This window comes from Patagioenas fasciata, chromosome 1 (genome assembly GCF_037038585.1).
Source record: "Patagioenas fasciata isolate bPatFas1 chromosome 1, bPatFas1.hap1, whole genome shotgun sequence".
In the NCBI taxonomy this organism is placed as follows: domain Eukaryota; kingdom Metazoa; phylum Chordata; class Aves; order Columbiformes; family Columbidae; genus Patagioenas; species Patagioenas fasciata.
This window is the reverse complement of record NC_092520.1, coordinates 191,381,893-191,407,614: the sequence shown is the minus strand read 5'-3', so window position 1 is coordinate 191,407,614 and position 25,722 is coordinate 191,381,893. Positions and strand designations below refer to the sequence as shown.

Sequence of the window (25,722 nt, the reverse complement as noted above, 5' to 3'; positions counted from 1 at the left end):
ACCCTGTCTCAGACCCCTTTGTTTTGGAACAGCAAAGGTATCAGGGGACCTGTGTGGTGATGGAGGAACAGGCTATACCAACTTTCCGGTTAGTGACTACTAGCTGTTAGCAGGAAAAAGGTGTGTGGATCAGGGGAGATGTGCCACTTTGTATGGCCAAGTGCAAAATCTGCCTTTGGTGTTCTGCATCTCAGCTGTGCTCTAGAAAAGTGGGAATGTGAGCTGAATCCTCACCTTCTGGTTTATTTGCCAAAGCAGCCACTCAATGCATTGCTGAATAAAAAACTGGAAATAACATCAGTAGGAAGTTTTAATTCAAAATAAAATTAATGAGCCACAGTTCCTTAAAATTATCCCACTGAAGGTCTGTGCAGCAGATGGGAGAGAGTCATAAGAGTATAATTCCAAAAGTAGTAGTAAATGTCCCAAATACTGTCTTCCAAGTCAAACAATCTGGGCTCGAGCAGGTCTCGGTGTCTAAGTACTTTTTGCAGCACATCCACAGTCATCTGCCAAATACTGCTGTCAGGAGACCCTTCAAGGTCAGAACTGCTTGCAAGATCATGCATTACTAGTCTTTGTTGTGGAGTGAATGCTCCTAGATCCTACCTGGGTAAGCAACAAAAAATGCTATTTGCCACGTACCTACAACGTGACAAGAAAATTGTTAACACATAAATATTGCTTGCAGGTTTTTTTCACTATCCGTGGTAAACCCATAGAAAAACACTGCAGACATGTAGCATGCTGCCTAGAAGTTCGCAAAGCTTCTTATATTTGTCACAGCAACTTCCTTCCTTTCCACTGTAGATGGTTTTAAAATCTGACGTAATAAAATGTCAGAGAAATCTCTCCTGCTATTTTACTCAGTGCAGACAGGAATTTCTGCAACAACAGAACAAATGGGATCAGATTCTGCCCAAGGGAAATGTGCTGTTCTGAAATAGCTAGAGGCTGGAGTAAACAGGAGTTTTTAGCACATGATTGAAATGAGGCTCATTATGAAATCCAAACTGGAATTCAGAATCCAAATCTGCTCAAATTTAAAGGGATTCAGACTTACTGTTTTCTTTATGCTTCTTTTCAGTATTTCTTTGTTTCTTTTGCATTAGGTAGATTTTGAGATTATTACTCAGTTTTTGCCCGTGTTCCGAAACGTTTTTCTACTCAGAAGGTTGAATTCTGTCATGTCAGTCTCACCTGCTGGATCCAGCATACCTAAAAATCAGTGGCAAAGCTGCCAATGACTCCACCTGCATAAGATGAGGCACTTAAGTTGCTATTATATGTATTCCTTTTCCCACTCTGAGTCTCAGTGCATTCTCCTCCTCTCCTCTCCTCTCCTCTCCTCTCCTCTCCTCTCCTCTCCTCTCCTCTCCTCTCCTCTCCTCTCCTCTCCTCTCCTCTCCTCTCCTCTCCTCTCCTCTCCTCTCCTCTCCTCTCCTCTCCTCTCCTCTCCTCTCCTCTCCTCTCCTCTCCTCTCCTCTCCTCTCCTCTCCTCTCCTCTCCTCTCCTCTCCTCTCCTCTCCTCTCCTCTCCTCTCCTCTCCTCTCCTCTCCTCTCCTCTCCTCTCCTCTCCTCTCCTCTCCTCTCCTCTCCTCTCCTCTCCTCTCCTCTCCTCTCCTCTCCTCTCCTCTCCTCTCCTCTCCTCTCCTCTCCTCTCCTCTCCTCTCCTCTCCTCTCCTCTCCTCCTCCCCTCCCCTCCCCTCCCCTCCCCTCCTCCTCTCCTCCCCTCCCCTCCCCTCCCCTCCCCTCCTCCTCCTCTCCTCTCCTCTTCTCTCCTCCTCCTCTCCTCCTCCTCTCCTTCTCCTCTCCTCCTCCTCTCCTTCTCCTCTCCTCCTCCTCTCCTTCTCCTCTCCTTCTCCCTTTCCTGTCCCCTCCCCTCCCTTCCTTTCCCTTCTATTTCCCCCCTCTCATGTTGCTCATTTCAGTCCCTCTTGTTCATAATTTATACTCTTTCTTTCTTTTCACTTTCTCCTTCCAGAACATTTTTTCTCAGTTGGTTTCTTCCATCCCGTGTGTAAAATCACACAAAAATTAAGATGGATTAGAAAATAATAATGGCATAATAATGCACTCCCTGGTGAAATTCAAGGAATGTGTCTTCAATGAGTTAGGTTTAATCCTTTCACCAGGCCATAGATACATGTAGTTATGCTAATTGGAAGGTGTTATCCTAGGCAAACTGTTTTATTTTCATATATCTACCTAGTGTTTCCTTGGTCCATGCTATCTACAAGAGCAAAAAAATAAAAACCAAACCCAACAAAACAAAAACCAAAAACAAACAAACAAACAAACCCACCAACAAACCAAACCAAAAAAAAACAAAAAACCCAGCCTTCAGTAGAATGACTCGAAAGTCACTCTAACATCATTTTCACCATCTAGAGATGCCTCGTGTTCCATTAAAGAAAGAGCCTGGGATGGCTAATGTTCCCATGCAGGCATGTAATTTAGGTGCTTTAAAATATGGTGGACAATCTAGGCCCTTTTCCTTGGGGAATTTGCAAATACTTCATGATCAAGGTAGAGTTTTGATCACAGGCAAAGATCTATATCATTTTATTTTCCTAAGGTTGTTCACCGCAGTTTCTCTGGATGAAAGAATTGGCTCTAGAATCTTCCCAAAGGCAAGAGTGATACATGTTGCTGGTAACTATAGTTACATGTATCTCCTTACTAAAGTGAAATGCAAATAATGTGTCATTTCAGAAATCAATTGGTTTCTTTAATGAAAGAAAAATCAAAGACTATATATGGATTTTTCTATGTATTTTTTTTCTTCCCCAAATTTTAGCTGAGGCTGCTGAGAATTTCCGGTGAGTTGGACTCTGTACAGATAGAATACAAAATCTACATTATGTAATGCCTTGGATCTCCACACCCAATGTAATTACATGAGTAGTATATAAGCAGTTGTTTTTCTAGGTCCATTTCTTATAGTAGATCCTTTTAGCAATATTTTTAGAAGTAAAATTTACATAGCTATGATTTTGACTGATATGAGGAAATAAATTGAGATAAAACCCTGCAGAAAAAAGCAGTTATTGCATTTTCACAAAAGCTAAACATTTTACTCAGCCAGGAGACCATAATTGCTGTAAACAAAAGAGGTTAAAAAACATAATAATATAAGCTCTGCTTCCAGTATATGAAAATGAACTACCATTTCTGTAACATGTAACCTCAAAATCTGAGCAGCCTGTATGTCCAGGCTTTAAAATATCTCTTCATCAGACTGGGACATTGATGAGAAGTGGGAAGGCACTGAAATAGTAAATGTGAGTCTGCTTGCTTATTACTCTATCAGTCCCAATAACAACATTGATAATTATTCTTTATTCACAACTATTACGCTCATTATCATAAGCAGATGTTAATATTTCTTCATATAGCTTAAAAACATTTCTCAGTTGTAAGTATTTGTCACAACTGCCTGTGATTTCAGAACTAAAAGAGAATCTTCTGTAGAGGCATCTTTGGACCTCTTTGAAAGGTCTTCTCTTCCTTACTTGACTTTTTCTTCCTTTTCAGAAATATTCCACCATATTTCTCCTTTGGCCTCCCCTGTAGTCAACAGCAAAAATTTTCATATCCCGCTGAGGGTGCAGAATCAGACTTTAAATCCACTGAACCAAAAATGAATATTACTGCCAATATTATGCATATAATGTCTCAAACTAAGCACTATGTTTTGAGTATTGCTTCTCAGTGGGTGCTTCTGTGTACTTTGTAATTCAGAGAATACTACTACTTATGCTTTATTATTTATTCATCAACTGGTCACTTGACTAACAGTGTATGAATCCTACTTTCATCTCTTAAGTAATTTCTCTGCTCTTGCATCTATTTGCCCGAAGTTCAACCTTTCAGGTGTTGTTTCTATGGGACTTACTTTTCAATTTCAAAATCATCCTTTTTTCTGAACTGTTGTAATGTTTTTTTTTTTTTGCATTGTCTCACTGAAATTATGGATTTTTCAAGACACTAAACATGTCATATCCATTTGTATCTATTGACACAAAAATGACTCTTAAATTGCTTAAATAAACTAAATAAGCTTAAACATCTAGCTCATTACTTCTCCAACTACTGCAGGATTTTAGCTTTTTCAGCTTACAGAGTTTGTTAAATTATAAATGTTTCTATTTATAGACAAAATAATTGGAAGACTGACCATGGATTTGCAGGAACGAGGGATTCATTTTTCAGTAATTTATACAGCAGCGAAACCTTCAAGGGTGAGTAATCTTCAGAGCCTAGAACTGTCAACTTTTTGGCATCTAACAACTTAATGTTTGCCGAGGAATGCTGTAGATGATTTTCAAGATTACACAAGCAAGCAATCTGTATTATATGGGGTTTTGACCAGAAAAGATTGCATGAATTTTCATGTCTAATAGCTATCACATAACTATCGAAGCTTTACTGTTCTAGGAGACCATAAAGCTGCCATTGTCTTTGGAACTTATTGTTATCTTTAAGGGCTGTGATTTTAGATTTTTTTTCCATTTAACTCTAATGGTTTTACAGTAAGTTCTATGTGGAACTTTATCGAGCTTCTCAGTGTGGCTAGTCACTAAAGACAAATTTTTGTTAATTAACTGAAGGCTACTAATGTATCAATTTTAAAATTAACTGTTCATTCCTTTTAGTCAATACTTGGTATTTACAGCCAGGAGGTAAAGTTTTCAGCCTCACTGGCAGTCAGAACATCATTCATAGGTCACATCATATTATGTTAGCAGTAAGTGGCAATACAGAATAGTTATTTATGCAGAGCTATCTATTTTGTATGACATACAGGTTGTGATCAAGAAATATTCAAATTTTAATTTTGATGTGATTAAATGGAAGACAGTCATGCCTTGAGGAAAACAGAATATAGTTCCCACTAAGAAGACAGGCATATGAGGGGTGGGCTGTATCCAAAAAACCAGCAACTTTCAAAGAAACATATCTTTTCCAGTGGTAACACATCTGAACTTCTAATATGATGCTTAATTTAATTTGAATTTTAATTCAAACTCAAGATAATGTAATTTGAGAACACAGAAGATATCATTTCCTTGGTTTAGGAAACAGGAAAGCCACTAGTGTGGTTGTATAGATCTAATGTGAGCACTGCAGACAGGATCTTGAGAAGCTGGAGGGTTTTCGGGAGAGAACACTAAGAACAATTCACAGCTATTCTTCACACTAGAGTAACACCTAGAAAACCCCTTTTAAATGGGTATGGAGTGAAGTCCCTTTAGCTTATCCAAAAGAAGAGTAAGAGGCAACTTGACTGCACTTTATAAATGCTCTTTAAGCCAAAAGTAGATCAGCCTGATGAAGGTGTTCTGTATTCAATCAGAAATAATCTGGGTTTTTGCAGGGAGGTAGGATCTTGAACCTCTGGCTATCCAGGAAGATGATCAGAATAGTCCCTTCAGACTCTTGGAAAAAGGCTAGTTCTACTGAAGAAAACAAGAACTTCCTGCACTAATTCTCCCTCTGAAATTCATTTCTAGAGATAGGGTTTCAAAGACCAGAGTTAGAATACAAAGACTGAGCAGCATGAAGAATCTCACCTAGATATTTACTCTCTGTGCTCTGTATTTCTTGTGGTAAAGGAGGGGACATGAATACAAGACTTTTGATCTGCCTTTTTTTTTATAAATATTGCGTAATTTTTTAAACAAAATTCCAAAATAAAAATAAAAATTATTTTGTTATTGTGGCTTTTCACTGTTTGAAACCAAAGGGACATTGGCATTCTTAGCTGCAGATTGCATTTAGAACAATTGGAATGAAAAATATTTTTAATTAATGAAAGAATTGGTCTCGAGAGAAGGAATTTTTCTAGCAGTTTTTATAATTTGTTGAATTTTAAATCTATGCATAGTTCAGCAGGCTTTCTAAATTAAAGTGACTAAATCTGAGCAACTGGAGCACTTTTAAATAATTAAAGCAATGTATGTAAGATGTTCTGCATTTTTAAAAATAAGTAATTTAAACTTTTTTTAAGTTATTTAAATTCAATGCCGTATAAAACCATTTGAAGCGATTTTTTTCCCCTCACAAAAAACTTTAAGTTATTTCAGTGCATTCAAGGTTATCAGCTTCTGTAGAGATCTGGAAAAAGCAAAATGGAAAGTACCTTTGAGGATTCATCAGTCTGCACATTTGCATGTAATCTCTTCTTAGTATGTATTGTGTATCTTTGGCTCTGCTTGAACTGTAAAAGATGAGAGTTCTTTCATAACTTTAAGGTAAAGGACTAACACCATTTGTTTAAGCTATCAAGAATAGTTACAGGGTCACTCCCCAGTGGTAACCAAGATCACTATATACGAGAAGTAAAAGTCTTTGATCACATGGAAAAAAGATTTTGCATTACTTAGTCCATTTAAAAATCAATAGCAATCATATAGTATGGAAGATTTCCATTTACTAAGCTGTTTTTTTCTTGCTGCTGAAGAAAATGAGCTTTAAGAATGACACTTAAAGAAAAAAAAAAAAAAGGTGCTCTTTCTGATCAAGTAAATTAATTGTATGAAATGAAGCTCTCAAACACTGAGGCTATGAGATACTTCCCTTCCAATAGCTCTACCTCCTTGCTGTTGGGCAGTTGATGGCTTCATAGCATCATCTTGTTATATTAATTCTTGCATTGTCCCAAGCAGAGAAAAACAAATGTGCGAAATGCATATATTGGAAAAGATTCCAGGCTGGTATTGGCTTCAGAGAAAGTGAATTAATGAGACAGGAAGAAAAATTCCCCTATGATCGAACATATTTTCTGATTTGATGAACAAGAGCTGTTTCAGTTTAGTCAGTGCAACCCAGATCTCTTTGGGCTATCATGGTTATTAGTTAATAACCCAAATGAATGATGGAGGCAACTTATTTAGGCTGGTTCTTGTTCTGTTCCAGTTTCAGAATTTGAAGCTGGGAGACAAAACTAAGGCCCTGAAACAGAGGCTGTTTGGTGACCTACAGGAAATGGTTTCACTGGCCAGTTGAGGATTCCTCTGGATAGCCCATCATGTTGTAAACGAGCTGCCTTCCTCCAGCAAGGCAACTGCCATGTCTTGTGACTCTTGTCCTAAAACGCTTCACCTTTGAGGTCTGGCTGAGTTGGACTGACATTGAGAGTGATTTGTATCACCGAATTCTGGGCAAGTGAAATGTAAAAGTCTACATTTGAAGTCATCAGCCATGGTTCTCTTTCCAGTCAAAGGCTTTTTAGGATATAATCCTTCTGACCTACTTTGTAGGGGGCTGCTGCAGGATGAGCTGATACTCACCCTTCATAATCTCCTTTGTCTCTGACAACCATAAAGGCAATCCTCATGCTTAGATCAGATCTCAACACACACATTTAGTCAGACAACTCTCATTCAACATTTGTAATCTTCTTTTCCATTTAAACCTAGAAACTTATACCAAGAATTAAGGAATCTGTTACCAAGACCTTTCTTACCCTTGAAACCCATTTGATAGCTTATTTTCTTCAGGAGAATCAAACCCTTCTGCAGCCCTTGTTTCACTCCTGGATCAGGGGTTGTCATGAATATATTATTTTTGTGTTGTTGTGGACTATGATGAAAGTCATCCCTCCTACTTCTGCTTGCTGCTAATTAGTATTTTGGCCTGTGGTTATAATGCATAATTTTATCTGTGCTGTTGGAATTGGAGAGGTTAAAACCTGCAGTGACTGAAAAATAGATACGCCTCAAATCTTAAATCTCATCATGTTTCTCATCCTTCAAATCCTCATGGTGTCCATGTCACATTTTTACAAATTTGCTTCCGAAACTTCTGCAATATAGTTTTACAGTTGTTATCTCTTCCCAGTTAGATTGGATGCTGAGAAACCATGTACTGCCAAAAGGAGATTTGTGACTGCTTTCCAGCCAATATTCATTTTGCTGACTCCGCTTTTTACAGATGCATTGTGAAGTGCTGTTTAAATCTTCTCTACTGCCTCCACATTTTCAGATAACTTCTGCTACCATGGGCTTTTGGCTGCTTCACTCTACAAGCTGTCTGCTTTAGTTGGTGTTTAAGTGTGTTAAGTCTTTGATCCCACTCAAAGCCAAGCAATATGAATTACAGGAACTTTATTCAGCCATAAGTAACATGGGCATCTGCATCACAAGTGGTTGCATTTGACCCTAAAAGTGTCTCTTGAATGTATTGATCCTCAGGTGCTATTGATGTGCACCCCAGTTGAAAAGAGTGTGAAAAGGTTTAATCTTTCACAAGTGCTTGTTGTTGCATTTTCTTTGTTTCTCTCTTTTACCTAATTCATTTTTCTAAATGCATTACATTTTGCGGTGCTGTTTGTTCCACTTAAATCCAGCTCCTCTCTTTTTTTGTTGATTTCGTCATAGTTTAACCCCAACCAGGAACTGAGCACCAGACAGGTGCTCACTTACTACCTGCCCTGGTGGGATGGAGGAGAGAATTGAAGGGTCAAAGTGAGAAAAGTTGTGGGTTAACAGAGTTTAATAGGTAAAGCAAAAGCCGTGCACTCAAGCAGAGTAAAACAAGGGATTCATTCACTACTTCCCGTGGGCAGGTAGGTGTTCAGCCATCTCCAGGACAGCAGGGCTCCATCACACTTAATGGTTACTTGGAAGACAAACACCATCACCCTAAACATCTCCTTATTCTTCCCCCAGCTTTTATTACTGAGCGTGACATCATGGTATGGGATATCCGTTTGGTCATTTGGGGTCAGCTGTCTCAGCTGTGTTCCCTCCCAACTTCTTGTGCACCCCCAGCCTGCTCGCAGGTGGGGTGACATGAGAGAAAATACCTTGATGCTGTGTGGGCACGGTTCAGTTAAATAAACTTTAACTTGTAGATTAAGGATATACACTTAATTATTTCCTAGCTAACTCAAGTGTTTCGTTTGGTTGGTTGGTTGTTGTTGTTGTTGTTGGGTTTTTGTTTCTTTTGGGTTTTTTTTTTTGTTGTTCGTTCGTTTGTTTGTTTTGTTTTAAACTTAAAAGAGGTAGAGTCTTTTTAAATAATTGCGACAGAACTGCTTAAGGTTGGTTGAAGCTAGTTATGTGTCACTCTTGTGGAAACAAATCTGAACAAACACTTAGCCAAATTAGCCTGGAAATCTAATCCTAGGGATGTGAGAAATGCTTGCTAACAATTCTGTATGATTCATTCCATGTGTCAGCGGGGAATTCAGGGGAATAACTGAAAACTAATGTTTTACCTTTAACCTTTCACTCTGCACAAGGGCTAGGGCACTAGGTTTCACTTACTTTAAACATTTTTTCAACTTTAATTTTATATTCATGTTTTTATATATATGCTTATTGACTTCAGTAGGAAATGAAGGGCAGCATGGAAATAAACCATTATTCTCATCTGATCAGAAAATGTTTTTATTTTCTGTTGCTTGCTAACTTTTTAAGGCATGGATGAAACCTATAAAGGTGGTCCGTATACACCAAATTAGAAAGTTGTATTTATTTTGCATTTAAAACTAAGGACCAGGAAAACTGGGGTGGAGGTGGGATGGTGCAGAAAGAGATGAGGATTAATTCTGCCTTAGAAGAAAACAGAAATTGGTAAAATTCAGGTACAAAAGTTGCAAAGAATAGTCTTAAAATACAGTCATATTTAGGCAGAGGTCATAAACATAATAATTATGTTAAAAATTAAGATACAAGGATAAAATAGGACAGAATAGATGGAACGCGTAACTGTAAATAAGCATATGGATATGGCATGTCGGTAGGCACGCAAAAGACTTTCTGGAGGGAAAATGCCAAGGTGAAAAAATTATTAGACTGACAGAATAGATCTGTAAAGGCCTGTTGTATCTTAAAGGAAGTCTGGGTTCAAGGACACAATGTTAAGTATTCTGGGAATTCTGGAGTCCTATTCTAGGAACAGAGTCTTTGAAGATTGAGGCTGAACATAGCATCTAAGTGATATGATTGTTACCTAAAGATTGGAATGATCCACATATTCGTGATTTGGTGAATTGGCTGGTAAGCTTCACTAATTATGTCAAGTGACGCTTTTTGTAGATGGAATGGAAAATGCTTAAACACAACATATTAAAAGCTCAAACTGGATATCAAAGAGCATATTTGAAAGACTGCTGCTTTCTCCTCATTCTTCTCCCTATATAGAAATATCCTAAACTGTGTCATAATTTAACAGCAGAGTGAAAGACGTGAGGCTATTAAAAGTAATAAAGCCATGCTTCAAAAAAAAAAAAAAATCTTTTATACAGACAGAAAATTAAAGGTAATAGAAATTCTTGCAATTTCAGTGCAAAATCAGTTGGCAGACTTAAAGAGATTCAGAGGAATAATGTGCAAAAGACATAAATACTGTTAATAAAAACTCATTAGACTGTATTCTTTCAGAGATCACTGGATATAATAAAAAAGAGGAACTCAGGAAAATGAGTGACAACACAAAGCCACATGACTCTGTGTGTTGATCATCTCTGTGGCAGAACACAGAGACATTCTTACTTCTGAGACTTTTTCAACAATCATCCAGCCTCGAAAACTTGTTGTTGTTGAGGTGGTAGTAGAAGAGATTTCAGGCTAAATTAATAAAATGAATAGTATATTATCAGCAAGGTCAGATAATTTTCATCTAAGTTTTACCTAAAATAAGAATCTGCAAGCTATGAATTGTCATGATTTCTAATGGACAAATTATAATTTTTATTATATGTATGTGTGTATAAAAATTATCAATTAGTTTGGCCTTAATTTCGGAGGAGCAGGAAGTGATAAGTGTGACATGAGGTTGGAAGAGAGGCTCCATATCTCTGGAGAAATACAACCAGAAAACCTATCTTCTGTACTGACAAAATTGGTTGAAATTCAAGTAGTAAATATGTGGATACTTGAAGAAAATACAATATGAATAAGGCATAAAATAGATAAGTAAAAGTTGCTGCAGTAAAAAGGGTAAAAAAGTGAAATTATTTTGGTGCAGAAATCAAAAAAATTTAAGATAGGAAACAAAAGATAAAAATAAAGGATCCATGTTTGCAGTGGAGAGTAATTACCAGAGGAATTCCGTGGAGATTGATGTTGATACCTGCACTGTTCAACAGAGTCATTGTTCATACGGAAAGAGAGCTAAAACCTGGAGGAGCTGAAGTTTGCTGATGTACTGACCAGCTGGAGAAACCATTCACAGCCCCGCATTAATGGTGATACAATCACAGATGGAATCCAGTATGAAGGAAAGCAACACACATAAGAAAAACCTTAAATATGCATATTACACTGTGGTGCATGGTTGCTATTTCTCAGAAGTGAGATGACAGTGTGAATGTCGGTAGATTTCTTGGAACATCCCAGCAGTCAGCGGTAGGATGAATAGCAAGTAGAATGCTACCCATCATTTGGAAAAGAGGAAGGCAAAGCAGCAGGCATCAATCCGTTCACTAAGCCCTTGGTGAGTGTAAGTCAGCCAGTGGACTAGTGTGTGTGATTCTGGCCACACCATCTCCAAACTGATACTGTAGAACTACAAGATGAAAATATTTTAGCTAGCAAAAACTGGCAATTCAAGAGGGAAATAGTAAACAAAAGCACCAATAACATGAATGGGCTAAACAGGAAATAATTATTCACTGTCTCTGGCCAGTATTCATTATTATCACCCCTCACAGACCGTAATACAGAAATTCAGGAGCACTAAATTCCTTTAAAGAAACAAAATAAACTATTTTTGTGTGTCAAAAATACATAGATTTCAGTGATTTTGTGAACTAATGGAAGAAAAACAAGAAGAATGGAAAAAAGATCCTATTACATGTGTTCATTTGAATGCAGCCTTTGTCTCTGAAGGTTTCTAAGCCGGAGACTACAGAAATCCAGGAGGGCATCTTGGGACGAGTATTGTTTGTATTTACCTTTTTCTCAGTTTTAGCTGCCAGTTACTATTATTAGCACTCATTGTGAGCTAGGTGGACCTTTGGTCTCACATGGTTTAGTTGGTCTTGTGTCTTGGCAGTGGAAGGTTGGGATATTGACACAGCATTTCTCTGGAACAGGAGTGTGAAATGTAATGTAAAACTTATTTAACTAAAGGCCGTGAGCCAGATTAAACAAAGCTCCACTAAAGGAAGCTCACAGACTTTCCTCCTCATGCTCACCTGTAAAGCTGTTGTAGAATTGCCACTCTTGAAAATTAAAATAGTTGCCACATAAAAATCCCCCTGTCTGCTGCACATAAATCATTGTTCTGCTGGCAACCAAGAAACCCATAACAAAAGGTGATTGTGTGAGCTGGAAACCGGGTAGGTAGCACTCCATGCTTTGTCCAGGTTTCCTTACTTTCAGTGTCGTGAAACCAACTGGATATTTAAAATCCCTGTGATTAAGGATCTGCATGTTGCCTCTAGGAACTCTGAAATCTTTCCTCGTTCATTGCTACTGCTGAGCAAAGAGACTTGTATCTTCATCACCTTCTCCATACACCAAAGGCATGATCTTTTTCAGAGGCAGACATACATTCCCATTTTGAGAAAGCAAACATTTAGAAACTATAAATGATCCCATCCACCCAGAGGATCATCACAGCACATGTGTTGTGTCTCGCCTCAATGTGTTCCTAGGGCTGAAGAGCCAGGAGCTCAGTTCAGTGTGGGTAGATAGCTCCTGCATGTGGTCAGAGCAACCTTGCCCTAAACAACCACCTGCAGTACTTCTTGTCTTCCTTCCCTTTGTAGGAAATGAAATGAATAAAGCTGGTAAAAAAACCAGCTAGTGTAACCGCAGAGATGTCCCATGTACTGGCAAAAGCATTTACATCCTGCATCATTTGATTTCTAGTGCAGCCTCCATTGTCTGTGCTAAAGGAGCAGCTGTTAGATGAACAAAGAGTCTTTACCATCACATGATATAAAAATTTGCCAGTAATTGGTAAAATGCAGGTCCCTGATCCTGTGACAGCATGTTAACAGAGTTAGGAGGAGGTAAAAGAAACCTGGATTATTTCATTTTAGTCTCAACTGACATATCAGATTCTATCTTTCTTTTTGATTTACAAAATAATTTATTCACTCTATGTAGTGCTACAAAATGTTTCCGTTTTAGAAATTCAATGTGTTGTGGTAGGAAGACATTTTGTTGTGCAGTTCTAGACCTGCTAATTTGTGCATACAGTGGTTGTGTTTTACTCTAATTTCTAGCTCTCACCCTGCCTGCGATCCCCTGAAGCATTAGACTCTGTTCAAAGCCATCAGCTAATAATTTTTTGTCATTTGAAAGAGAAAAGAGGGTTCATCATTATTCATACCTGGCCATAGTGCATATGCAACCATTAAACAGCATACAAGCCTCTGAGATTAGGGTAGAGGATGATAATTTTTTGTGTAATTTTCGAGCATATTTGTGACTTTAATAGAGAAATACATCTTTACTTAGGTGACGGATAGTTCTATTGAAATGTTCTCTCTAAAAGTTAATTTCATTAAATCCTACAGGCTTTTCCATAAAAATATGTTAACCTGGAATTCCATGCAAGCTTCTATTCACAAAGATTGCACATTAAAGCTTTAGCAGACAAAGCTAAGAACTAGGCCAGGGTGTTAATAACATGTTGACAGGCTGTTACGGGAGTGTTTGTGTATTGAAATACAGATCTTATTGCCTTCCAAGGATCATATTACCCCATCCCTTGTACCTAACAACTTTAAATTGAATTGGATTTCAGTCACCTAATATATGGTATCTTTCTTTTTATAAAGTTGCCAAATTAGAAAATTAACTGCTTACAGAAACTTGTGGCACTAATATCTTTTGAGGAAATAGCTCTGTGCAGTCAGATCCCTGTGCAGTCACTTGTGTTAGCACCAGCCAAGCTACAGCAGACTCAGAGTAGATGGTGGGAGGGCTCCAGGACTCATCAGTGCACCCCAGACCGTTAGCCTGGTGGGGTACTGGAGTGCTGTAAGAGAAGAGGCAAATTTGCCCAGCATGAGGTTGACAAGGCTTTGTTTCTTCTGGGGTCCAACTTGGTCTCATGGCACTGTACTGATCCGTGCAGGCTTAACAGCTCACTCTGCTCTAGTATGGCTTGCACAACATATGTCTTTAGTATCACTGGTAGGCACACACCCAGTAACCAGAAAAAAAAAAAAAAGGGCAAGAAACCTATCCTTTTCCTGCAAAAGAGGTTTAGGCCTCTTCTAAATTTGTTAATGGAAACATTGCTGTAAAACCCATACATGAAGTGGTATCTGGCATCCGATTTAATATTACATGGCATACCTTGCTCTTGTTCTGTCCTTGTCATTTTACTAAAACCTCAATGCTTACAATTTTATTGAAACATTGCTGCTGTTCTTCTGGGATGTGATTTCTGGTTTAACCCAAATGATTGAGTGACTCCACAGACAGATATTTAATGAGTCATAAAAAGTATCATTCTATATTTTAGTGCACTACAGTATGAAAGTTAAACCCCAAGTATTCTAACAGCTAGATATCTCTGCCTCTAGGGCTTTCAGCCAAATCACTTGCAAAATCATGATATAAAATAAGGAAAGTTTCTTGCCTTACATTGAGCAGAACTACCGCAAGGTGAAATTTAGATCCCCCTTTACCTCCTCACTGTTGAAAACTCCTTCCTCCTCCCCAGTACATGATTTCCTTATGACCCTAATGATATTCCTTGCTACTGCCCCACTATTTTTCTCGGGATCTGAACTGCCAGCAGGAGCACCTGATTGTAGCTGAACCAAATCCCGAGCTAGACTGGCCAGGACCTGGAAGCGAAGCTTGGCTATGGGGTAGGAACAGCAATAGACATCAGGTTGCTATAGCAATCCCACAGAAGTGGTGGAAAGAACTTGGTCTTTGCTTTCTAATACCCCTCACATTATAAAGTTCAGTTTTTCAAAGTTTGATATCAAAGCATCATGACAAGGGTCAGTAAGGACCAGCCACAGAAGTGACAGTCACATCTAACTGCTGGCAAAGGTTTCATGCTTTGGTCTCGCTTTGTTTTAACTGATGAGCTGGAAACTGGTAGGAGATGAAGGAAATTATGAAACTGAGATTGATGACATTGGCTTGAGGTCTGTTAGCTGTAAGGGTTAACTAGGCTTTAGCAGAAATATGTCTATTTGAGACAAACTTGGAAGAGGAAAAAAAAATATGAAGAGAAAAGAAAGCATGGTAATCTCCTTCAAAAATGCATGGATGTTATTTCTAAGATTAGCAGTGTCTAGACTTCCTGATGTCATTTTCATTTATATCTATATAACTCTAACTACTGTCAGAAAAATTAAGTGGATACTGAGTGCAAGAATGCAGAGTAGAAGACAAGGACCTTTTTATTGATTTTCTGGGAAAAAAATTGCTTGCTTTCACCTCCCTCTCAAAAAGATCCAGTTTGATGGAATTATTTGCCTTTGCCTTTTGATTCGGCAAAACTAGGAAGACAGAGATCAGTTCCCCTCAAAAGTTCTTGCAGTTCAAGTTCTGACTTTCTCTGTTTTCTCCAAAAGTGTTGTCATACACAGATGGAGAAGCCAAAAGTAAAGGATGGTGTTGTCACATTGAACATGGTATTTTTACAGGAAGAATCTGACCATCTGAAAAACATACTGATATTTATACTGTCATTTATTACAGACAGACCTGAGGAACTGTAAGAATGATGTGTAACTTTTTAAACTTAAAAATTAATTTCCTTCAAGTATTAATAAAAAATTTAAGTGTAATATGTAATGCTGTTGTCCTGACCATACCTCTTTCTTAAAGTTAAGAAGAAAAAGGGAGACAGGCTCCCCATTTTGCAGATTAATCCTCCAAAATGCTGCAGAATCACAATATTAAGTGGAGGAAGGGAGACTTTTATGGATCTTCAGGTTTTTAATCCGCCTGTGACTAGCCTACATCTGGGACAAACAGTGCTGGCAACTCTTCTGGCACTGTGAGTAACACATTTTGGCCCCTGTCTGCGTTTTTCAATTAGATAACCCACCAAACCCCTATCTAACGTCAGTCCAACTCTCACTATATATCTGTTTCCTCTTATTGCAGCAGTGGCTCCTCATCCTTTTTCACATCTCCCATGGCAGCTTGGATTTCACATATGGACATAAGAAAGTAGGGAAAAGCCAGCTGGAGTGGGTATTCCCCTTAGCAGTCTAAAAATGACATAAAATCTGTAACTTCTTTTATCTTTATGGCAGAATTGCCAGAAACAGGGCCCAAAATCCTATGTAAAAGCTGAGGAGATTGGCATCAGCAAATACTCTTTGAATGATACATCTGGTAGAATCCTTTCTCGATTAATTCTGTTTTAGAATGCAAGCTCTTAATACTTTTTTTCCCCCCCTATTTTGCATATTAGATTGATAAATCTGATTAGTTAAAAGGCTGTAAATGAGTTAACAATCTGGTAGAGAACCAAGATATTGTTTTCTTTGGAATGAGTGTATTCAGGTCATTTGTCCTAAGTGAAATTCAAGGTGGAGAATTTAAGTCTAGCAGCTCCTTCCACTGCTTCTCCAGCTTATACATACTCTGTTTTACTTTCTAAAATCAAGATATTTTTATACTCCAATTCCTGCTCTTCCCTAAGTTAGCTGAAAGAGTTTGGTATAAAACCTGTTAAAAGTTGGAGCAAGAAAAAAGCAGGAAATACCAGTATTTTCCTCAGAAAATTGGGACTACTGTGGCATTTATGGATGTGCTTGGATGTCCCATACATGCAAAATTTCCTGCCTCATTTGAAGGCCTTTCAAGTGGACTGATTATCTCAAGTGCTGCTCTGCTCTGGGTTCTGGCTCTTGCATGGTCCCTGCTGACTGACTTGTCTCTGAACCATGTTCCATTACACAGAGTGGTCACATTTTCTGAAAACCAAAGTCAAGAGATCTCTTACACAGCCAAGTGCTGCAAAAGGACAGATCTGTGAGGAAACACATCTAGCCATGAACATCTGAGCTGACTCTGCAGATCATGTTTACACAGACCACCAGACTGAGCAGTATGATAAATATTGCAGTTTTATTGTCCCTTCTAATAGAAGAACGCCAAGTGCTTCGTCATGACTTCTGTACTCTCTCCAAGGTGTGATGGAACTATTAATTATAATAGAGATCATTAGCTCTCACAGTGAGATCATTATCTCTTATAGTGAGACCTATATTTTGACTTTTAACACTCATGTCCCTGCCTCACTTTTGTAAAATCTCTGGGAGATGCAAAATGCCAGTAGGAACTGAGTGTCATAGCCCCTGAGCCTTTTGGCTTACTGATACAAGTGTGCACAGTTGGACAGGGGAGCCATCCAGATGATAATGTGGACCAGCAAGCTTGGTCACGTATCTTGCAGGGCACTAAAATGGTAGCAATCATTGATAATAAATGATTGCTGTTGACAGAATGTATGCATGTTATATATCTGCTTGCTTTTTCTGCGTAGACTGGTGATTCTGGTCCATTTAAAGTTTCTACTTCGGAAAAAAACTATCAATGTTGACAAGAAATATGTCTGAGCAAAAAATGTAAGGGCTTGGCTCGTCCAAGCCAGAGCTTACTGCGGCTTATATGTGCATACAAACATTGATTTTTCTAAACCAGGTTTCTAAATTTTCCTGAATCTACTCAATGCACATTTTAACCTGTTTTGTTTCCCTTCAAAGCGGTACTGTAGCTTTACCTTGTGCTGTTTGCATCAAAGAGAATTAATATGGAAGGAAAAAACAATTTCAGAAATTAAATTCTGGTTCTGATAACACCTGCAGGTGCAATTATGTGGGACTTGTGCAGTCTTTAGATATGTACGTTTTACTGTATTATATACAAGTTATAAAATTTCAGGTGATTTAGGATGAACAGAAATTTCAAATTTGAAAAACTACCTTTAAGTTGTGATAACCTACTACCTTGAATGAGATAAGTAAATGAGCAAGAAAGGCTCATTCAAATGAGCTTCTGGTAATTCCTGATAAGCTAAGCAACTCCACAGGAAATGTTTGGGGGATTCTGAGTATAACCAGATCACCCTATAAACGCTCCTGGTGGAAAATGAACTTTAAACATCCTCTGCATTCAGTTGCAGCAGAGCAGAAATTTTGTCTCTGTCAGTTTAAATTATAAAGAATGAAAGTCAAAACTAGTTGCAGATAGGTAAGATCCTTTGCAACAGAGCACAAAAGACTGCATCAAAGTTTGCATTTGAATTTGAGCTTACTCAGAATTCTGTGCTGCACTGGACCAGTGGGTTTTTTCAATACTATGTCTGATTTCATACCTTTTAGATGATGGGCAGACAGTATTTTATGGTTCAAATTTTGTACTGATATGTTAATTCAAACAACAGGACTTGAAAAAGTAGTAGGTAAAATGTGTGGTTCACTAAGTAGACAAGAAAATACATCCTAACAAGATTGGGCTTCTATCTCTTTTGAAATCTAGGAATCTAGGGTTTGACCATTGTAGTGAACAGACCTTCTTCATTACCCTGGGATCTAGTTCTGTAGATAATTCAGGACAGAATCAGAGAATATTTGAGGGTGGATGTGACCAACTGGAGGTTATCTAATCCATCCCTCCTGCTCAAGAAGGGCCACCTAGAGCCAGTTGCTCGGTGCCATGTCCAGTTGGATTCTGAACACCTGAAAACAGGCACTCCACAACTTCTCTGGGCAACTGGGGCCAGTGCTCAGTCACCCTCACAGTAAAGAATGTTTTTCCTGATGTTCAGACAGAATCTCCTGTGTTTCAGCCGGTGCCCTTCGCCTCTGATCCTGTCACTGGGCACCACTGAAAAGAGCCTGGCTCCGTTTTTTCTACAACCTCACTCCTAGTAATTATACACATTGATAAGATTCCCTCCCTGAGCCTTCTCTTCTTTAGGCTGAACAGTCCCAGCCCTCTCAGCATTTCCACATAAGAGAGATGCTCCAGACCTTCCCTTATCCTTCTGGCCCTTTGTTGGACTCTCTTCAGTATGTCCATCTCTCTTGTACTGAGTAGCCCAGCAGCTGACCCAGCACTCCAGGTGTGACCTCACCAGTGCTAAGTAGAGGGGCCGGATCACCCGCTTTTGACCTGTTGCAATACTTTGTCTAATACAGCACAGGACACTCTTAGTCTTCTTTGGCACATTGCTGGCTCACATTCAGTTTAGTGTCCACAAGGATCCCCAGGTCCTTTTCTGCAAAGATGCTTTCCAGTTGGATGGCCCCCAGTGTGTACTGGTGCTTTGGGTTATTCGTCCCCAGGTACAGGACTTTCCACTTCCCCTTGTTGCACTTCATGCAGTTCCTGCCAGCCCGTTTCTCCAGTCTATGGACGTCCTTCTGGCTGGCAACACAACCCTCTGGTGTATCAGAGGATGAATCCAGGATGAATCCACGTCTCTCAGTAAAACAGAGGGACACTACTTGAGTTATATATGGAATGCAAGATTCACCCAACCTAGGACCAAAATTGAAATTATATTTTAAGACAGCCTAGAGAGGAAGGAAAAACAAAACCCACAAAACATTAGAAATCATAAAAATATAGAAAGTTCAAACTCTTAAAAATAGAGATAGCTGGTAATTCTTTACTCAATGTTTTAGATTTTGACAGCTCAAAGCACTGTTACGCTCCAGTTTTGCACCAGCAGATGACTGAAATAAGCGTAATCAAATACATTCTTTCTGCTTTCTGTACGTGTGATTTTATAAACTTGACACTGCAAGGAATGTCTTTATGGTTATTTGAAATTGTAATGCTTGCTTTTAAAATTTTTGACCTTTAGCAGTGAGATACAACCAACCGTTGCCTGTATCACAGATTTATGGCACTGTATCTTTCTGAAAAACCGGTGTATTAGCAGAGGAGGTGGCAGCAGTGGTGATGCCATCTGTAGTGAGGCTGTGATGCTACACCAGCTAGAAAACATGAAGGAAAAGTGACCTGTTTGTGTGGGAAGGACTTGAAATGTGCTGATACTTGGCTGTGATGTGAATGCTGTGTGGCTTCTGATGTCCCTCAGCCAAACCCCGGCAAGTAGCATGATCTGTCATTCTACTGGGAGCAGCACCCCTGCATTTGGCACATGGCAGCCTCTAACCATCATTTTTAAATGATATTTCACGAAAAAAAAAAAGGATTATAAAGATCCCTGTTAAAGCAATTTGAACAAAATGTAAGTGTACCGTCAACTTGGTATCCGGTCGAAAGAATTACTGATGAGTATATACAGCTCAAGCTACTAAACTCAAAATCTGGTTTAGATAGCAGGTATTTGTCTTTGAGGTGCTATGGGAGCAGCTACAGTGCCTGTCCTCCCCTCCTCAGATGTTATACCTCATGATTCAGCCCTTCAAATTCATAAGTGACCAAAAGGATTTTTTTACTTCCCCTTTCACAATGTACTTTGAGCTTTTCTCTTTGTCATGAATTTCCTAAATATTTGCAGGCTCTTTTCTGCATTTATGAAGTTTAATACTAATAACAATACCTGGTTCTTATACTGAACTTTTTTTTTTTTTTTTCCTTACTAGAAGACAGGACTATTATGTAATTCTGTGACTCCAACAACTGGTTTTATTGTGTTATGACTGAATTCAGAAAAATTACAATTTGCCATCTGAGTAGACTATATACAGAGAATGCACTGTAGCCCACAGTGCCAGTATGGAGGCAGGAACTAGGCTAAGGTACAACCTAAAAAAAAAAAAGAATGCACCCTTCTTCTTTCTCCTGGCCTCCCTCCCTGCAGGTACAGAAAGACCTTCCCCTTCCTCTAACTCTTAAAATAAGAGCAACAACTCCACAGAGAGGATGTGACCATAGGTAGATGCTGTTCGAAATGAAAAGGTGCAATGAACATCACCAAGACAGTTTTCTTCTTATGGATGTGCACACCTAACCGTAGCAATAAAAAAGTCAATAAGTACAAGATACATAAAGAAGACATCACCATCTGTTGAACTGACATCCAAAAATCCCATGTTGTAACTACTGCAAAATGTAGCTTCTTTCTGTGTTTCATTACCATTCATCGTTTCAACCAATGAAAATTTTATTTTCCCAATATTTTGTATTTTTCTCATATGTGTTTAGAAGCATCCAATTTATATTTGTTTGTGCTTTCAAATATATAAAATGGCCCCAAATCTTTTTTCTTGTGTCTAGTCATTCTGTTTTGAAACAGTCAACAAAAGCTCAGCAATAACAACAAAATAAATGAATAATTTTGGATCTGAGGTCTGTTTGCTTTGAAAAAAGATTGGTAGTTGGTGCATCAAAACGTTGCCAGATCAGCTATCTTTCTCCTTTCCAAGAGAGATTATTCTGAATTAGAAGGCTTGTAAAACAGATCAAAGGGAAGAATTTTGTCCAGGCTACTTCTGTTACAGGTTCAGTTGATAATTACAGCATTCACTTCTGGTCTTGAAAAACATATATATTGTACCCTTTCTTTTCTGTACCTTGTTTAATTATGTCTTGTGATGGCTCACTGCATATCTGAGATCAAAAATGTCACTGATAAATCCAGAGGAACAAGATGGCAATCCTATGGTTCAGATTAGGTAAAGGGGGCACTGAACAACAGAATTTAGTGCTTAACAATGCTGGCGCTATGGATTGTTTGTGAATAATGTAATCTGATTTACGATAATTCAACATAAATCTAATGCATTTCTGAAGCAATTACCTTGTCCTATATAGTTTAGCATTAAATTTATGGTATGGGGGAGAATTATTTTAAGTCAGTGAACTCATGTTTGTGCAGCAACAGAAGAATAAGGAAACGTGCCTGAAACAGAGAGACAGGGATGTGCTGGGGAGCTCAGACTCTTGCTGCCGGTCAGCTGGAAGGAACCACTGCCATCCTCAGGCCTCTGGTGGGTCCCAGGCTGGGCTATTTCAGAGATCCTCCTTCCAACCCCAAGACTAAATTTTCTTGAATTTCTGTGAGGTAATGCCTTCTGGTTTTGAACAAGCTAAATTACCTCACCCACAGGTAACTTACAGAAATGCATCTTCACACTGGAGGGATGAATGTGCAGGCTGGTAAGCACTTGAGGACATTTCTGCAGAAAGCTGATACCTTCAGGCTCCCATTTGGTGTAGCTGTCCTGCCTGCCTATAGCTGTGCAAATACAGACTTGCTGGGCTACCCAGTTCGTGACTGCCCGTGTTTTCAGCCACAAATATGACCAAAACAAAGCCTGCTTTTAGAAATGTGCTTGGCAAGCTGTGTTGCCTACCTGCTTCATAATGGGTAAATTTGTTTAAAAAGATTTGATCATGGGAAACTAGTGGATTTCTTAGTCCCTGACATCCCTTCTTCACAGGCAAACACTCTTTCAATTAATATGCTTTTTCAGAGACGAAAAGGAATCTCTATGTGTGAGCCTCACAACAAAGTACTGGCAGCAGGGCAACAGAAGTAAAGCTGGAGTCTCATGATTATATTCTAATAGCTTTCTTTTTATTTTAAGGTACTTCAACCTAATCCCCTAAGTTAGCCCAATCGCAGTCTCCAATGTAGCATTGTTTTCAGCTATTAGCAGGTGGTTTTTAAAGCCCTCTTTAGACGATATGCGAGGCCCACATAATGAAGTCAATTGTTAGACAAGATATAATTTAGACTTCAGCTTTTCCTCTCAGTTTGAAATAAAATGATTACATTTCAGGAGAGCCTAAGGGAAGATTAAAAGTTTTATATCAAAAGTTGAATATTTTCTTTTGTTGTACACTCTTCTTTTAAAGAAAATGGTATTCATTTAAAATAATGCATGTTCTGATGTATTTGAAAAGGCACTACTCTGAATTAAAAAGAAATTCATAAAGTATGCATGTATGGGAGAGAAGATTGCAATCTTCATTTGAGCATTTAGTCAAAGGTTTTTAACTCAGCTCATTCTGCTTTGTTCATAAAATGAGATATCTGCAAAGACACGTTGTAAATAACAGATGGCCTGTAGTGTTTAGAGAGCAGCGGTTAAGGTGACAAAATCTTCTGGGGCTCCTTTCTACAGGCAGGTTATAAAGTGATATTATAGCTTCTGTTCCAGACTGGAAAATGATCCTTGCCTGTCTTTAAACCCATTAAAAATGGTTCCAGGCAATAGCTCCACATAATTACAGTTCTGGTAACCACTACGGTACCTCTCATTTCTTGTATCCCAAAGTTATCCAAGGGCAGAGGCCACTTGTAGAATAAGAAAATTGTAAAGCTGACATGGGTCTTAAAAATAAATGGAATAGCCCAGATATGACCAGACTAAAAGGTCAAGAGTAAGATATGAACAACAGGATTAAGTTATTTCCTGATAAGGTCAGCTAGCTTTTACCATTGGTATGAATGGGGCTGTTTTTCCAAGGATGCCCTGGGCATATTTGTAAACTGGCATATTTGTAAAAAAGCATTACCTATTAAAGAGAATTCCTGGAAACCACCTAAAAGCAAATGTATATGTGCATTGAAGCCTCTTGTAGGAGTTCATCACATCAGCCAAATTAGTATAGATGATCTTTTTCTGGAAGCCATCAGAAGAGTCTAAATATAACACTGTTGTAGTTAAGTAGCCTGTTTTCATGCCTGTTGAAATGAAGAGTGCAAAAACTGTTATTGTTACTAATGGGGGTGGTCACTGAACTGGCAAGCCAAGTTTTCTTGTGATTTTATCACAGAAATATAGTTAATTTCTTTCAGTATATTCTTCTGTTAAAAAAATAAATTCTTTCATCTATTACTACCAATGCATACTACTATTTTAAGGCAGCATTAACAATTTGGTTTTATGTTTATTTGCCTAATGTCACTGATACTTGTTTTCACATGGACACCTGATCATGGGAACCTAGGTTAACAACGCCCTATTTGCCTCCACACTGCCAATGAAACAGACAGACCATAAAAATATTGCGGTTTACTGAGGATTTAAAAAGGATGGGTGCTTGTGGTACAGAACAGTGAAGGTCTGTGTTTGGCTGATATTATCTCTTGCAAAGGAGATGAATTGTTTCTGTGCTGTTATTCCAGATTTCTAGAAGAACTGATGTGGTGTGGGAATTAAGACGACAATTAATGGCCACTGAAGACGAAGACAGTTCATCATATGCTCCTCTGAACATGACCACTGGGAATGAAACATGCATCCTTTTTTATGCTAGTAATTTCAGTCTCACAGCCAATGGTTCCGTTCTTATAGATTTGACAAATGCAACATTTGTAACTCAGAATGTGGATATTTCTTCCTCTGAGTGCTCAGACGTCAACACAACGTGAGCAGTCCAAGAAATTTTATATCATAATATGTGTGTTTCTGAAAAGTAGTAAGAGATGGTGCAGTGTCAAGTTAATGCTAATTTAATTTTTTTCTTCTAAGTAATCCAAAATAAAGAGAATACTAAATTGAATATTCTTTGAAGAAAAAGATTGACTCAAGACCCCAAAATGCACATGCAGCCTCTTATTTTCACTTTTTTTTTTTCCTCCTTAGGTTCCTTACTTCCTTGTTTGTTTATATTTGGTTTCTCTATGCCTGATCTTACAATCACAGAAATCTCCACTGGCAATAATAAGATCATAATTTCATTGCAAAATTTGCTTGAAGGGGAGTATTGCCAGTTAGTAGGTGGTAATTCAGCTGGAAGTACATTAATGGAACATGATCTCTGTTTTCCTTTACTTTGAGGCACCTGTTCTTGGGTAACAAACACTCTAGAAATATTTTGTCATATTTTTCTGTGTACTGAACCTTTGCTATATGACTTTTGTAATTGCCTATTGATTTACAATATTCCCTCTGATTGAAATGTCACAATGATCTAATTAAAGCTGAGTACTCTAACATTAAAAATCTGTTTCTTATTCTTAGGCTGTCATTAAAATATACAAATCCAGTGAATGGAATCAGCAGCCTGGAGATAAGGTAACTGATGATTTATTCTTAAACAGACCTTCGTGATGTGCAAAGCCTGATTGTAAATTAGAAGAAGAAAAAAGGAGGAGTTAAGTGGAAATGGTTTTGAAATTATTATTTGCTTTCTGTTCTGAGGATTTACTATATAGGAGAACAATAATACAGTCTTTATAGAAAGAAGATATGAATATCCTCAGGTAAAATTCTGAAAAAGTGATGTAGGCAACCAACCATACTGTAAGATACTGGTATATGCAACATCGTGTTTTGCTGATAGGATCAGACGACAATCCAATCTCAGGGAAATCTAACTGTGATTTGCAAACAATTCTAGGAGCTGAAGTCTACTTGCATGGCCAGGTTTGTACTTGGTCCTAATGTGGGTTACCAGTGTACTCTGTGAAAGCTACCTTGTGGCTAATGAGGGGTGCAAAAACTCATAATTTTTTCTGCTCCATGGATGGTGACAAGACCAGGTTTCTCCTACCATTAGAAGAGGGAAGAAAACTTAGGGAACGGGAAAAATTGGGATGAAAAGTCAAAAGGAGAAGTTGCTGCTGTAGCTCTCAGTAGTGGATTCTAGGCATGGGACAGCATCTGCTATTGCTGTGAGGAATGCCACACAGCTGCTGCTCCACCAACCTGAGTTCTTTCCTGAGCAGCAGGAACAGCAGTTAAAATTATTTTCTCAAGATCTGGCAAAGATAATGTGGCCTGCTCTTTTCATTTAGGTGCCTCAGTTGATTGCTTAAAGTTCTTTAGGAAGGAGTTAGGCTGAAGAATTTGCACTGAATTTAAATTGCGTATATCAGAGAATAAACTGGATGTTT

At 38.4% G+C, this 25,722-nt stretch overlaps 1 protein-coding gene across 1 annotated transcript in view; it reads left to right on the top strand.

The window, feature by feature from the left end:
• The window catches only part of LOC136104472 (V-type proton ATPase subunit S1), a 53,911-nt gene that overhangs the window by 16,853 nt on the left and 11,336 nt on the right, over positions 1-25,722 (top strand). The window contains exons 6-8 of the mRNA XM_065843475.2: positions 4,159-4,244; positions 24,010-24,251; positions 24,848-24,901. Coding sequence (XP_065699547.2) covers positions 4,159-4,244; positions 24,010-24,251; positions 24,848-24,901 — 382 coding nt within the window. The remainder of the gene's footprint in view (positions 1-4,158; positions 4,245-24,009; positions 24,252-24,847; positions 24,902-25,722) is intronic.